The sequence below is a fragment of the Fusarium redolens genome (assembly GCF_020744475.1).
Source record: "Fusarium redolens strain MPI-CAGE-AT-0023 chromosome Unknown BKA55scaffold_1, whole genome shotgun sequence".
Lineage (NCBI taxonomy): Eukaryota > Fungi > Ascomycota > Sordariomycetes > Hypocreales > Nectriaceae > Fusarium > Fusarium redolens.
In genome coordinates, this window is record NW_025763664.1 from 253,273 (window position 1) to 268,807 (window position 15,535).

Here is a 15,535-nt window from a genome sequence, read left to right on the forward strand (position 1 = left end):
CTGCTTGGCCTTGTCTCATTCCCGTTGTAAAAGCCATTCCAACCAGTGTCTGGGCACCAACAAGAGGACATCAGCTACGGGGTTGGCCGTCTGAGATAATTTGCCCAGGATGCCGCAACCATGCAAACTAAAGCTAGCCTTGCTTCCAAATCGACAAACATAATCCCGCAGCTGGATTATTATTAACCATAGGATGGTAAGCACTAATGAAATCGTCACTGGCTCATTAAAGGAGTAGGAACTAAACCGCACATGAGCACTACTGTCGTTTAAATAGTTAGAGATAAAAGCTATAATATAATACTAATTGCCAGGGTTTATTGCCAGTATAAGCTCAGCAGATAGATACGCTTAATAGAAGTAATTAATATAAATAGCAATAAACTTTTTATTTTTATAAATTAATTAAAGTTTCTTTCCTTAATATTTATTATTATTTACTAGATACTTCTAGCCTTTTAAGCTAGTTTAATTACTATTAATTAATATTAATATTGCAGCTGCAGTCCCTACTAACCTCTTTCTGGTTCAAATAAGGCTAGTAATACCGAGCAGTCAAGTAATTCAGTCCGACCGCCAAGTGTGGGAGGAAGAAATTCGCAGACATACGATTTCGAGAGATCTTCAAATCATGAGATCAAGATTGGAGTGGCATTGGTGTTTGACAGCCCTGAAGCGCGAAGGCCATGTCTTGGTGACTGACGTGGCAAGGCGACCAGGGTCAGCCGCTTTGCCCCGCATTCAACCACTCAAGGAAAGGTTCAGAATGCGTACATCTGTTTGTCAAAACAATTGCCTGACTAGCGAGATTTTCTCAGCTACAACCAAAGAGTTTCGTTGCCTACTGAGTCCTTGTCAGTTCCTTGGCTACATTGAATTGGAATAATTCGCGTCCTAGGAGACGAAAATAACAGGACTGAAATCTCGAAACACGGCGCTCGAAAAACTCGGAAGTAATGGAGTGAGTAAATATAGGAAAGTTGCGATATATGAAGGTAATACTTTGCTACTTTGTGTACCTCATTTACGGATCATGCCGTTCTTGGAACAACCTCACTTTTCAGACATCCCAATTCAAGCTGCCGCCATATTCTAAACCAGACAGCTACTAACGAAATAAAACCTGCATGTCTTAAGACACGTTTATCCGTTTCATCTACGGTACTCAGTCATCAATACTCACAGTATCTTTAGGCCACTTCATCCATGGGTCATAGTATCCTCCTAATAGTTCATTGACAACACCCACTATGCTTCGTCCCCAACCTTCCATAAACCAGGATCCATCTAAAGCATATGCCAGAGTACCGAAATACGCAAAAATCAGTAAAGCCGGGGGCTGTCGCTGTTGTAGCATCTCAAGGTACTCCTTGGAAGTCGCGTGCAACCAGATGTATGGTGCAGACCAATCCTGATTATATCCCCATTCAGCTCTAGCCTCGCTGCTCATAGTCTCAAACTGTCTCATGTAGGCATTGCATTTCCGGAGCAGGTAGAGCGCCTGGTCGTAGATATGTGCATCATTATTGCTCCCCCATACCTCCTGTATACTGCGAAAATGGTCGTCATGAACAACTGATTGCTCATTTGGATCAAGCTTGTGCCAATTGCCGATCTCTGTCAAGTTACTCAAAGGTCCTCGGCAGACCCTCTCGTATACAGGATGCAGCACAGCGTCGACGCCGCGTATCGCTGGAATCCATCCATCTCCGAGGATGCGGGACTTGCGGTCGGCAGAAGAGTTATCGCAGAGAGGGCCAAAGATAGCCAACACATACACGATGTTCAACGACGAAAAAACAAACAACGCGTCGCTGTTGTCATCTCTCATTTGGTTTATGCCCTGCTGAAATCCCCGTAGTGCTATGTTATGATGATAGGCGGCAATGCAGATAAGCCGCCGCTTGTCAGCGGGATGTCTGTAGGCGAGATGCAGCGCTGCCAGGCTAAGAATTCCATGCATCACGAAGGCGTGTTGGAATGCGATCCGTGGAAACGTCCTTTGCCAATAATGGTCTCCAGCGGGGGACTTGACAATTTCTAAGCTCGTCGACAAGGTCCAGTGATGTAGCAAGGCCAGATCATCAAGCACAAAGGTTATCGCTGACGGTGGTGATTGTTCATGGCCCTCAACGATTCTTGGTACCGAAAGCGAAGAAGCGAGTGATGCTTCATCCGTTTGCCGAGCCGAGGCGGGTGTGGAATGGCTGCTGCTCGGCGTCAGACTGGGAGTGACGATTCCCGTGGAAGGATAGACGCATGCATGGTCACGTCGAACGCAAGCTGTACAGGCTGGTATCTTCTCGTCACACTACAGCGCGAAATTAGAATATGATGTATGTTTAAATGAAGGTTGGTCCACTGTATTAAGGAATCCTATTAAAAGGGAGGTAAGAGAACGTGCCTTGACCCGACGCTTCCTACAATCGGTGCAACCGGTCTTTGACTTTTTATGAGGCCGTTTCTTGCCAGTTGGCAGATTATCCGATGTCTCTGTTGGTGATTCGTCAGGGTCCATGCTTGGCAAGGGTCGTAGGCGGACCTCAGAATGAGGTTGGCGATGGTAAAGACGTAACTGCCGAAGTTGTGGGGGGGAGGAGGCGAGAAAAGAGCCAGAACAAGCTCGGTAAGGACCAATCATGACGTCTACAGGTCGTTAGCTTTGGGTTTAGGTTAACCTCATCTTATTAGTGCCTTTGAGACCTGGCATTAAAATTTCGTCACCAACAAGGAGTTTGATCTATGTCTGTCTACCAGGGACATATGGCCCAACACCAACAGTATCCGGTGAGGAGCAACATTAGCAGCATACGTAGTGCTTGATTGATTTCTGGAACTTGAGATGCGAAAACTCAATGTCGATCAACGGTTACTCGATTACCCCACCCTCGGAGGTTTCCGTCCACCGTAGGTTAAGCCAGTCAACAAAGGGGGAGCTAAGGCCCTGATCGATACAGTACGTACGGGTGGGCTCAAACGGATGTGGGGCAGAAATGGTACATTGCATAATTCAAATGTATCGGTTTTTGGCACTTTGCCGTAGTTGTATCCGTATGTAGCGCAGCCCCCTGAGGGTAGCGCTACGTACGGACACGATAGCTGATTTCAGCTGCCAAAACCAGCTATTTCCGTCCTAGGTCTGGATGACCTAAGAAGCCTATCCCTTTTCAAGGCCTAGCGCGACAAAGGTACATTGATTGAGCCTGCATAACCTTTTGGGGTACTTGGGCAAGGTGGAATGACCTAGATAGGCAATACTGCCATTTGTGCTGATCCGTACGTACCGTATCGATCAGGGCCTAACCGCACAGAACAAATTCAGCTCACAATTTAAACATTGTATAAAATAGGATGGACACCCTGCCCACCAAGTGCTGTGCCACGAAGCTAGTCGAGCTTCTAATAAAAGAGGAGCAATGAGGCAACACTTCAGCTTCGGTACAGACTTTACCTCACTTAAAAGTCATAACGGCGACTGCTAAGTAATACATACAACTAATATCACTTAGCCAAGTCTTGCTTATCTATTGGCTGCTTTCCCAATCTCCGTCTTATAGCGGATACAAAAAGAAACATAGCACATGCCCCAACGAAATAAAGTAAGTTGAACTCATCTTAACAGCCAGATAGACTAGAGCACCGCCGAGGAACAGTAGTATTATCATAATAACAAACTTGACAGTAATTCCAGAAGCAGCAGTTTGAGCCAGTTCGATAATAGCTGACCAGATTTCAATGATAACTGACCATATAGATATCATTGCTCCTGTTGGTAGTCGGATGAAGGGGTTATCGCTTTGCGAGAATGGCATGCACGGCCACGTCACGCGGTCATCTTCACAGCCTGTTTCTCAGACAGGACGTTTCTCTACAATTATCTCACTAACTCTTATTGCTAGCCCCGAGAGGAAGTCTTCCAATGGCGGAAATAATCGGCCTTACCGCCAGTATCATAACCTTCGTCGAGTTTGCGGCCGCAATCATTTCCGCCGAGTTTGCATTGTAATACGAGATTGAATAGTCAGACTGTTAAATGATGATGCTGAAGGTAACTTGTTCAAACAATTTGTCAGCCTACACTGCACCTAGTAAAGCCTTTGGCCACTTGCGATCGAGGTCTAAAGTTATCACTTCCCCAAACCTATACCTCTTTAGAGTTTCGCGTCCTTGATGCTGTTGGAAGTATGTTAAACCATTTCATTCCTAATTGCTTTGAGAGAAATCACGCTATTGGTTAGTACATACCTAAGAAAACTAACGTTTTGGGCATTTGCTAGGGTCCCGAATTCCAGTCTGCTGGTCTAGGTTATTCCATAATGCCGGTTTTCCGCAAAATAATGACAAAAAGATGTGCTGCAGAGTGAATGAGATATAAATACATTCTTCGTTACCTATCTTGATACTATTTTCTGCACTTCTCGCATATTCCGTAAACATGTTGCTTCCCGTCACTCTTGCTCTTGTTGCGGCTGCTGCAGCTGTCTCAGCATCGCCACATAAGCCTCACGCTAAAACAGCCACTCTGCCACTGAAGCATGTCTCACAAGTCACTTCAATCAAGAGCATGGTCCAACAAGGCCAAGCCCGCCTTCGCAACGTCAATAAACCTACAGCTTCCAGCGCTTCCCCCATGTTGACATGAGCGAGGGCTCTATTACGAATCAAAACGACTGCTACGTCGCCCCTGTAACTATCGGAGACCAAACCTGGGATCTCATTGTCGATACCGGATGTACGTATTGATGTCTTTGTTGGCTGAGGAAGCCTCTGTTTACTGACCCTGAGATGCAGCCTCAAATACTTGGTGCGGTGCTCAAGAGCCCTGCAAGCCATCGTCAACCGGAAATTATACAGGTGACTCTGTTTATGTTTCTTACGGATCTGGCGAATTCTATGGCGACGAGTTCCTAGACCAGGTCAGTTTCGGCAACCTTACAGTGCCATCGCAATCGATCGGTGCTGCCACCTGGTCTGACCAATTCGACGGCGTAGATGGCATCATCGGCTTCGGACCCGTTCGCCTGACTAGAGGCACCGTCTCTAATACGAACAAAGTTCCAACCTTTATGGACAATCTCTACAACCAAGGCTCAATCTCATCCGAGGTTCTCGGTGTTTCATTCCGTCCCGAGGTTGGCAGCGACAGTGATGACACTAACGGAGAGTTAACCCTTGGTGGCATCGATAGCACCAAGTTCACCGGTCCCCTCACATATTTTCCGACTCTCAAAAGCGGCGCAGCGGCAGCATACTGGGGTATATCAATTGCAAGCTTCACATACGGCTTTACAACAATTGCCTCATCTGGTAAAGGCATTGTCGACACTGGCACTACGCTCATCTATATTCCCACCGCTTCCTACAACAAGTTCTTGTCCGTTGCCAAAGGAAAGACGGACAGATCTTCTGGTCTTGCTGTATTTACCAAGAAGCCCACTTCTAATTTCGGTATCAAGTTTGGGTCAACGACTTACACCCTGACTCCTGCGCAGTATCTAGTCCCTGCTGCCCAGTATGGCAACTTTGGTCTGAGGTCCGGGAAGTATTATTCCTGGATCGCTGATGGAGGCAGCGCTGGTGTGAACACCATTATTGGACAGAAGTTTCTTGAGAACTACTATTCTGTCTTTGACACTACAAACTCTCGCATTGACTTCGCTCAAGCTGTCTAAGCTGTCATACCTCTACAGACCAGTTCGGTACAATCCAGCCGCTGTAAACATCGAGACAAGAGCAGGATTCAAGGACGACGGACGAGACTAGTTATCTGTTTGTCACGACGTGGATGTAGTAACGTATCTTAATTTATATGAGTAATAAGAGAGTAGATAAAACATATCTTGTAATATTAAATTATCCCAAGCCATAGTTACTTAGAGAAATTTCTATCGTGTAAGAATGCAGTACATCAACTGATAGTCAAACCTCAGCTTAGTTTGTCTAATCAGAGTCAAATGTAATTAAGAAGGCCACAGGAGTATATCCTTGCATAGACTGAGGGCCAAGGATCGCAGTAACAGCACCAGTACCACCTGAGGCGCCAATATATGTAGTGCCCCAGAGAGCGCCAGTGGTAGTACACCCTCCTGAAAACATGCTGCATTGCACCTGAGGCACAGTGCACTCTAACTGGCTACTGGTAGGTGACTCGCAAGTGAGGAACTGCTCTTGCGCTGGCATATTGTTGGCATCGCATACCATAAATGCACTGGTGCCATCGCCTGGAAAGAATCCACACACAGGCAAATGGCCGTCAAGCAACAGGCGACCAGTAGTGGTATCGATGGTGAAGTAAGCCTCGGTATAGCCTTGAGCGCTGTTGAAGATAAGCTGACTGAACTGGTTTCGGTTTGATAAAACAGGTTCGTTTGCGTAAGGTCCGCTCTCAGCGAGGAGTCGGAACATTGGCACAGCAGTGGTGGTGGGGGCTGCAGTAGTTGTGGCTTCAGTGGTGGTGGGAGCCTGAGTGATTTCGGATGAAGCAGAGACTGTGTCTGACGTGGTCATGGTCTCTGTTGTAGTATCTGCTCCAGTGGCAGAAGTTGCCTCAGTGGTTGCGACTGATGTAGCGAAAGTAGTCGCCTCCGAGGTTATATCACCGGAAGTGGTTGCCTCGGTACTCGCAGTATCTGTTTCAGTAACCGTAGTTGCTTCAGTGGTTGTGTCAGAAGTAGTAACTGCTTCGGTCGTGGTACTGGCAAAGGTGGCTGAGGTGGCTGAGGTGTCTAAAGACAAGGTAAAACTGGATGTTGTCGCAGTTGTCGCAATCGAAGAGTCAGATACTACGCCAGTGCTATTAGCAAGAAATGGCCAACCGAGAGTCTATAACTTAACTTACCTGAAGAGTGAGGCTTGCAAGGGCTCCCAACTGCAACATCAAAACCAGCAAGGCCAACGGCCAACAAACGAAGGATGCTCAAATGCATGATGGTTCAAACGAGTGACTAAAATGAGTGAAAAGAGAGAGAAAAACGGGTAGCTGAAAGGAAATAAACAAGTAGTTGGAAATCTGGAAGCGGGCTCTTATTGTTGTCCTAAAATTCTGTAAACAGCGAGATTAAAGATTCGGAAATGAGCATCTTGCGCTAGTCATATCAGTGCCTGAAGAAAGTCAATAGTTTGTGTTAGCGAGCGAACTAGTGGATTTGAGCTGCCGACTATCAACGCCGCTTCAGTCATTGGTTCGATAGTTTACAGGCTAAACTTCTAGCACTAGAAAACGCTGCGGAACCCCCTGAGTACCCTCAATGCACTAATCTACCTAATAGAAAGCTATTGCAAATCTTTGCAAGGTTTAGTTGCATACTCCAGAAAGAGCATTCTAGAACTTTAAGGCTGAATTTTTTTTTATTTCGGTAAGGCTCCTCCTTAAAGGTTTGTTGCACTTGCTACAGCCTTTACAGACGCTGTCTAGTGAGTGAAGAGCTATTTAACCTTGATATGCTTAGTAAGATTGACTCTAGTTGTCGTATGAGTAGTGTCGGTTCTAATAGCTATGGTTCCAGCGGTAGTTATTGATTTAGTACGGATAGTCGGTACCGCTTCAGTTGTAATTATTGTTCCAGCTAATGAGTTTACTTCAGAAGAGGGAATCGTTTCAGTTGTAGTGCTTATAGTAGCAGAACCAATAGCGGTGGCCTCAATAGTTGGAGAAGATATATCATTGAAGATTGAAGTCGATTTTGAAACAGGGCTAGAGGTTAAGGTTCTCAAGGATATCAATACGGACGAATGACTGGATGCTAGATTTGTTGGCGAGCCAGTATAGGTAATATTATAAATCAGAATTTACCTGACAATCTAGTCTTTCAAACACTCACGAACGCGAGGCACGAGGCCACTGAGATAAGAAAAAGAATAAGCAGCCACGTCAGGTAATCGAAACAGGCTACAACCCCTAAGTCGCATGCAATTCAGCATCACATTTACTCCGAAAATCTAGCATTCCACTCCTTGCAGAGAATCTGCTCCAGAACCTTGATCGGGGGTGCATACGGTGCCATTATTGGCGCAGAACGGCATTTCAACAACTCTTTTTCTCCAGCTCCTCAATGGGACGACCTTTAGTCTCGGCCCGCAGGTCATATGTCTCGAAAGAATACTGATTTGGCTTGACAACCAAGTCTCATCAGCAATCGGTTGCAAAATGGCCGATGTATCATGCTCAATGGCATGGATTTCAAGCTGAGCGGCCAGCCCGAGTTTGTCGCCATAGCGGAAGGACTCGCCGCCTGTAAAGCCGGGCTATTCTGTGTACCAGCCCTCCACAATCTCGACAGTGATGACATTCTCCTGACCTGGAACAAGTAAAGACGAGACGGCCAAGATTCGACAGACGAGTCTTTGCTTGTAGCTCATCCAGCCAGGAGGAAGGTAAGTCATGCCTCACTGGCTGGCATACCGTTAATCCACATGTCAAAAACGCGCCACCCGATAATTGCCCTGAAACTACAGCACCCCTCCGTTTCAATGTCGCACTTATGCGTGGGCCAGGACGCGACAAGCAGGGACCAGCGGTTCCATTAAAAGCATATCCGAATCCGTAAATACTAATAGCCAATTGATTTGCGGAGACACTCAATCATCTGTTTATTTATAAATCTTGCTTCATTTAAAGCTGCAAGGCCATCGGGACTTTTACAACATATATAGCATTCCCTTTGTGATTTTGCGAGTCTTGGCTTTTGGAACCAGTTACACACTATTCTAGCACACCTAACTACCTTACTATCATTTCTCAATAAGTTCTTTTCTTGCATACGCCTCATTCTCACATCCATACCTAATTCACTACAAGTCAGCCGCTCCTATATCACCATTGATCGACTTGAGCCATTCGCCAGAACAAACAATGGCAAACAACACCCAAACGCCCGAAGGCTACGCCCCTTTTGACTTGTATCCTTACAACCCATCTCAAGGTCCAGCATATGCCTTCTTGGGCCTATTTGGTGCGGCGGGTATTGCGCACTTCATCATGATGTTCCCCTATCGATCAGCCTTTCCCATCCCTATGATCATCGGGTGCGGTAGTACGTGGCCTGCCTACTCACGTCTATGTAGTTCCATGTAGCTGATACTGTTCCTAGTGGAGGCCGCCGCCTATTGGTTTCGATCACGATCTCACGACAATCTCCGGCAGACATTGCCTTTTCTAATACAAAACCTACTCGTCCTCGTGGCCCCGCCATTCCTCGCCGCCACCATCTATATGTCTCTCGGTCGAATCACAAGAGCTCTCAAAGCACAAGAAGTATCCCTTATAAGCTTGCGATGGATCACCAAACTGTTCGTCTTGGTTGATCTGATCTGCTTCGTCACACAGACCGCGGGTGCCATTATGTCAGGCAGTGAAGACCTGGAAGAGGCAAAGCGAGGCCAGACTATCATCATCGGCGGACTGGTTCTCCAGATCCTTGCTTTTGCCATGTTCATAATCTGCACTCTCACCCTGCAGCTCAGGCTCCGCTCAAACCCGCCGGTCCAGTGTGTTGCAGGTGTGGTGACGCACTATCGTCGATATTTCATCGCACTCTATTGCACCAGCGGCTTGTTCTTGATCCGCAATTTGGTCAGGATTATCGAGTATAAGCAAGGTGGTGATGGCCCTCTGTTGTCGAATGAAGCTTTCCTATATATTTTCGATTGTTGCTTTATGCTGGCTATTGTGTTATTTATACTTTTCTTGCACCCGGGTCAGTTGATTTTGAAAGCTCGGCGTTTAGATGTTTTAAAGGAGGATCTGCCATTGATATCAAGGTAAATAGACATAGCATAGACTCAGTTAGTCTATTTTTTGGTTCTCTACTTAATTAATACCTTTGAGCTTATAACATCTCCATGAGATATATTAAGCCATTGCATTAAAACAGCCCAATTAACTCAGAGTTTAGGGTTACCTCTTAAATTTTATTTTATTAGCTTTTCAAAATAATAGAAAATTCTCATATTTAAATGTAGTATTAATATATTTAACTAATTTGTCAAAGTCTTATTTGCATTAAAGGAGCCATTTTAGTTAAAACTGTAGACGTCTCTTCGGTAATATTTACTTCATGAGTGCCCACTCCCAGGTTAAACGAAAAGTTCCGTTTTATGAGTCAAGGACAGACCGACCAACCAGTCATGAATTTACGCATCGGATACGTATAAGCTAGACCAAGTCTGGCGGTCCGTGCGGCACCTAAAAAGTCCGAGGATGCGACAAGACTTCTCCGTCTACCAACTTTCTGCTCTGTCATCGCAAAATTCCCAACAAGCCAACCCACGGCAACCCGACGTAAAACTACGATTTCAAGTCTAGCTGATAAGGGAGTTGGGCGCTTTTCTGCCCCCAACCGCTGTTTCCTGTACGAATATGCGTAAACCCCACAAAAAGTCTCGGCTCGGCTGCCAAACCTGCAAAAGACGAAAGATCAAGGTTAGTCGTGTTATACTTTCATTAGCCAGACAGGCATCACCTGTGCCCCTCCGAGGTATACCATGCTGTACTGTAGTACTTCAGTCTAATCATGTGGACTTTTCAAGTGCGACGAGGTGAAACCGCAGTGCGGAAAATGCGTTCAGTTTGGTGTATGGTGCGACTTCTCTCCTCAACCACCAATTACCCAGGCTCCTCTCAATCACCAACCCGATTATCAATTACGGCGCCCAGGGCGCCCCAGGTCAGATTGGACGTCATGGGCTGAGCAGATCCGATCTCACGCGGCTGAGTCTGCTGCAGAAAGCTCCGGGAATCTGAATACTAATACGATGGATCTTGAGCTCTTTCACAGCTACATGACCAAAACTGCAAGCACTCTTGGCGGCGGTAGCGGTTCCCAGAACCTTCTTTGGTCTGAAGGCGCGCCTCGAGTAGGATTTCAACACAACTGCATACTCAAACTTATACTCTCGTTGTCATCATATCATCTGGCCCGAATCAAACCTCTTGAGAAGCAGCAATATTCGTTAATTGCAGAAACGCATTTGACGGCTGCGTTGCATTCAGCAACGATATTGATCAGTAATCTTGGTGGAGATAACAGCCCAGCTGCGTATCTGACATCCGTCTTGATATGCTTCGTTGCTCTTGCCAAAGGTCCGAGTCCCGGGAATCTTCTTCTAACCAACATCGAAGGGCAAGTTTCATGGCTTCATCTTCTTCGGGGTGTACGTTTAGTTGTTGAATCCACAGGCTGGTCATCAATATTCTCAGGTATGCTGGCAGAGTATGCTCCGATACCTGGCGGCGATACGTCAGAACACAGCTCAACGACCGATCCAGCCTTGATGGTTGACGGCATCGAAGACTGGCGCTCTTCTTTGAACGGAATCTCGCATCTGATTGCTGAATTGGCAGAGGAGAAGCTTCACAACGCTTACGATCGTGAGCTACAAGTGCTCACAGGCTGTTTCGAGAGGATGTTTGGCAAGGGGCAAGACGCTGCTTTGGATACAGTCGGTAAGCTTCAGGATGTTATAGGCTGGGTCTACCAACTTGGAGACGATTACATGGAAGGGTTGCGCCAAAGAGACCTGATCTCAACAGTCATCTTGGGACATTTTTGCGTCCTACTTCGGACAGTTGAGGCCCAGTTTTGGTTCATGCACGAATGGGCGGCCCATATCATAGAGGAGATCCTCGTTATTTCTCCCAACTCTCGTCAGTGGCTCTCATGGCCAATTGCATACGTAAACCCAGAAGAATAGTTCAATGATATCCAGATTCAAAGCGTTGACTGTCCCCACTGCCACTGAGCTTCGCGACCTCTTGATGTGGCCTTCGAGCGCTATTTCCTTCGTGGTACCTGCGGCTTCTTTCTACCTCGACATACCGGCTTTGTGAGCCTTGGACATTCGGGCTCTAAGCCCTCGATTTCCCACACAACCGCCCTCTGCAGTCCTGGCTGCCCCACGACATTAGTAGCATCCTACCGCTCGTCATCAAGGGTCATTGCACCCTCACCCGCAGCTTTACGCTGCCTCGACCGACTTTTGCAGCCTTTACTGCCCGAATAATATGTTCCCACTAACGGGATACCGTCTTGGAAACAAAGCGCCTTTGTGCCGACCAGTAGCGAGATGGACTAGATGGAGGAGCTGATTGGCGGAAGCTCTACCAAGATCAACTGTATCGATGTCCTGTAAGTCGAGCTTCAGCGGGAACTACTGGAAGGCTGGCTACAGATGTACGTAACATGACAGTATTTTTGGAAATTAAATGAGTTTTTCAAAATGACCTTGACCTAAATACAGCTTAGACCCTCGGAGCTTATTTATAATCCAGAGCAACTTTGATAAGGTGAAAGGCCTAGCGTAGCTGGACATGTGTACACGAGAAAAACAAGCTGCCTTCTGACACAGCTTCGTATCGGAGAGGTTTATAAGAAAGAAAGAAGAAGATCAAAAACAAAAGTGAGGCAAATATAAACGAAATTAGACCTAGACACTACTAATGAAGGGATTTACCATACTGGACACGATTCTACAACAACTCTAACACGATCCAAATTCCAAGCCAGACCAATCTCTGTTTCAGTATTCCCATCCCGGTGAGAAGCGGCTCGGATGCCGGCGAAGTAGACTCCAGGTTTCCTGTACGCATACGAGAAGCGTAAATCGATCCCAGGCCCCATCTCAATGTCTTTTTTGGTATACTCACCGGTGCCAAGAGGATCCCATTCAAGCGCAACGATCTGACCGATGCCATCCGGGACTTGTACCTTGACGTGAAACTCTTTATTCTCTCCTGGAGCTACCTGGGTGCGCTTTGAATCGTCCACAAGGAGCTCAACCATGGGTTGGATGCCCTTACGTGCCGACGCAGATGAGGGGACCTCAACCTGTCCTTCAACCATAGTGTAGTTTGTAGGTGTCGGCGGATTGACGTTGTTCTCAACCCACGCCATCAGATCGCGCAGGTGCTGCTGGTATAGACCGGTGAAGTCGACGGTCCGACTCGTGTAGGGAGCTTTGATCTTCCCCATGACGTGGTCTGCATTGTCGCTGTAGTACAGACGATAGTGGTCTTGGAGGCTGCCTTTTGCTCTACGGACCTGGTTCTTGTACCAATCTGCATGCCAGGGCAAGGCGTCAAAGTCGACAAGGTTGTTCATGACAATCAACTTCATGGTGATGTTACCCGTGTGTGTAACACCTCCTGAGGCTGGTTTCGAGACGACTGGTCCCATCACGACATCGCGTTGAGGGTAGAGTGGCTCACCATTCTCATCGCGAAGATAGTCATAACCATAGAACCCGCTGTCTATCGGAGGTAGTTGGTGACGGTAGTATGTATGGGCTGCGAGGTACCAGCGATTATCGACCTGGATGTTGGCACCCGGTACGAGGGCGCCAAGCGTAGTATTGGAAGCGCCGGCCAAGATGTGCACGGTTCTTGTCTCAACATCCAATATGCCAGAAAAATGATTACCGGAGCCATTGACTGTGACAGAAAAGCCAAAGCCTACAACTTCGGTAGCGTTACTGGGCACAGTCTCCAATACAAACTCGGATGTCAAACCGTCTTCGCCCGCAGTTGCACTCTCAATGACACTGTCAAACTGGACGAGGGCAGCACGAAATCTCTCTCCCAGTCCAGACTGGTCACTCCCTGCGTACCCACCCTTGTTCCAAAAGTCGTCGGCATAAGTGGGGTCCATATCCTGGAGCATGGGAACCGTGATGTCCTTGAGCGTCTGCCACAGTTGCGTACGGTTCCTGGCGATAGAGCCCCAGTCTTCCCATCCTCTGGTGGGGATGCCGAGGTGTTGCGTCTCGGTCAAAACCGCTCGCTCAAGTTCGTCAAGGAATTCATGGGGGTCACCAGTACCACCCGGCTGAACTGCGTCGATGAGCTCCGTGGAATGCTTCTCCAGGATCAACCCGCCGAACGCTCGGATGCCCCAGTTATAAGGTATGGACATTGGCGTTGCCTGGATGAGAGCGACACATCCATCCCAAACTCCAAGTGTGTTCTCGGCAGCGCCAATGGCTTTGAGAGAGCCACCACTACCACCGTAGACATATCCGCGAATCTGGTCAGAAGAGGAATGATAGTACTCTTGTGCGATTTCGCGGGAAACCTTGGCCAGCGCTGCGTCAGCGCGGTAGCCTTGGGTTCCAGAAGCCTGAATCGTGTAGCCACCACTCTCGCTCCCAAAGATAATGGCTGTATCATCGGCGATGGATGTCTGGGAAGGGTACATGAGCTGGAAGAACCGCCTGTCCCATTTGGACTTGGGAATAAGATAGATGTTGAAGTCGACATCGGTGCCGTTGAAATGGCCCGAGATCTTTCGATGGGGTGTAGGGATCGTCTCGTCCGTCTCACTATCGAAAATCGGAGAGTCATAGTCGAAATCGACACACTCTGCTGTGACGAAGAGAGCTCCTGTCTTTTCATCTGTCACGCAACTGACCGCTTCTTTCCGAGGGACTAACGTCAAGGCAGAGGCACCCGATACCGCAACCAAGGCAGTCAATTGTGTGCAGAGCCTGTGAAGTAAAGCGTCAGCTAGCTTGTTCTAGGAAGGACCAGATTAAAATGAAACATACCTCATAATGGATAACATCGTTTTGGGAGAATACAGCATTGCTAGAACAACCTTGATCTTGATTCTGTGCCATTGACACCCAGATAGATATATACACTTGCCCCCAAGAACCCTTCCACCCTCCTGATCTCCTCGACTCTCCTCTATATGCTCATCTCAGCCCGCCAGGTGTGGTGATACTGGGCTTGGCAGTCTATGCTTGCCGTAACCTCCGAGATGACGATGTGGGTCCCAGTATACCTGTTCCAGGATGCCTGGGTGACTCTGACTTTCAGATCCGACAAGCTCAGTTATTTGCGGGAACTAATACGTAAACGCTGTAATTGGTTAGTAGTTTCGGCGAACTATGAGCAACTACCATCAATTAACGTGGCAAGCTAAGGCAAACCACTTTGTGTGTACAGGTGTTAACTTAATTAATTAGCTTATTTATATATTAAGGCTATTAATTTCATAATATTAAGGCTAGCTAATTATTACTTGGGAAACATACTCAATATACGTAATTCCAGGTTGTAAATTGCCCCAAACTTATACCTCGCCTATACGACCTAGCCTGGTAGGTTTTCCCTTTAGTTGTGCTTTCTTCCGATGACCGCAACACCCCATAACACCCTGTGTAGTTGTCGCAAGCCATAAGAACATGGTAATAAGATTAACCCATACAGCTGACCGCATCCTGCCGCCAGACACTAATATCTCAAACTCTCGATCCTCTGTTAGGTCTTCAGTGCCCAGATAAATTGAGGCAAACGTCCCAAATTGTGCAAGCCACAGCACGAAGACAAGGCCATCGAATACGCACCAGTACCACGCAGCAGTCGTGAAAAAACAAGTGCATAATGCAAACAATCATGGATATCCCGGCCACAAACTCAGCATAGATCCAAGCTGATCCAGGTTTGGCATTATTTTCTGTCGCATGTTGAAGATCGAGTCCGTACAAGTCCGCCACAACAATGGCGAATATGCATTGTAGGGTACGTATGACTGATCAA

General features: G+C 47.1%; 6 protein-coding genes across 6 annotated transcripts; 2 read left to right on the forward strand and 4 right to left on the reverse strand.

Annotated features, from left to right (window-relative positions):
* Positions 1-1,165: 1,165 nt before the first annotated feature.
* On the reverse strand, positions 1,166-2,518 carry BKA55DRAFT_587870 (uncharacterized protein; the record flags this gene model as incomplete). The annotated part of the gene is made up of 2 exons (XM_046194711.1): positions 1,166-2,311; positions 2,405-2,518. The coding sequence occupies 2 exons, from the start codon at positions 2,516-2,518 to the stop codon at positions 1,166-1,168; spliced, it is 1,260 nt and encodes a 419-aa protein (XP_046055796.1).
* Positions 2,519-3,381: 863 nt separating this feature from the next.
* On the reverse strand, positions 3,382-4,359 carry BKA55DRAFT_547686 (uncharacterized protein; the record flags this gene model as incomplete). Its single annotated transcript, XM_046191049.1, has 3 exons — positions 4,278-4,359; positions 3,900-4,182; positions 3,382-3,599 (listed from the first exon to the last, which is right to left on the reverse strand). Coding segments are annotated over exons 2-3 (179 nt in total), but the record flags the coding sequence as incomplete, so codon positions are not given.
* A 71-nt stretch (positions 4,360-4,430) lies between these two features.
* On the forward strand, positions 4,431-5,793 carry BKA55DRAFT_547687 (aspartic peptidase domain-containing protein). The gene is made up of 2 exons (XM_046191050.1): positions 4,431-4,732; positions 4,792-5,793. The coding sequence occupies exons 1-2, from the start codon at positions 4,639-4,641 to the stop codon at positions 5,670-5,672; spliced, it is 975 nt and encodes a 324-aa protein (XP_046055798.1). The 5' UTR covers positions 4,431-4,638; the 3' UTR covers positions 5,673-5,793.
* A 147-nt stretch (positions 5,794-5,940) lies between these two features.
* Positions 5,941-6,926, reverse strand: BKA55DRAFT_587872 (uncharacterized protein; the record flags this gene model as incomplete). The annotated part of the gene is made up of 2 exons (XM_046194712.1): positions 5,941-6,782; positions 6,839-6,926. The coding sequence occupies 2 exons, from the start codon at positions 6,924-6,926 to the stop codon at positions 5,941-5,943; spliced, it is 930 nt and encodes a 309-aa protein (XP_046055799.1).
* A 1,925-nt stretch (positions 6,927-8,851) lies between these two features.
* On the forward strand, positions 8,852-11,706 carry BKA55DRAFT_629638 (uncharacterized protein; the record flags this gene model as incomplete). The annotated part of the gene is made up of 4 exons (XM_046196930.1): positions 8,852-9,053; positions 9,348-9,647; positions 9,922-9,956; positions 10,528-11,706. The coding sequence occupies 4 exons, from the start codon at positions 8,852-8,854 to the stop codon at positions 11,689-11,691; spliced, it is 1,701 nt and encodes a 566-aa protein (XP_046055800.1). The 3' UTR covers positions 11,692-11,706.
* A 740-nt stretch (positions 11,707-12,446) lies between these two features.
* On the reverse strand, positions 12,447-14,543 carry BKA55DRAFT_531703 (uncharacterized protein; the record flags this gene model as incomplete). The annotated part of the gene is made up of 2 exons (XM_046189241.1): positions 12,447-14,478; positions 14,539-14,543. 2 exons carry the CDS (start codon positions 14,541-14,543, stop codon positions 12,447-12,449), a joined length of 2,037 nt encoding a protein of 678 aa, XP_046055801.1.
* Between the last annotated feature and the right edge of the window lie 992 nt (positions 14,544-15,535).

Coding starts and splice junctions, on each gene's coding strand:
- BKA55DRAFT_547687 (XM_046191050.1), top strand. CDS start 4,639: ATGAGCGAGGGCTCTATTACGAATCAAAACGACTGCTACGTCGCCCCT. Junction 4,733..4,791: donor TCTCATTGTCGATACCGGAT/GTACGTATTGAT, acceptor CCTGAGATGCAG/CCTCAAATACTTGGTGCGGT.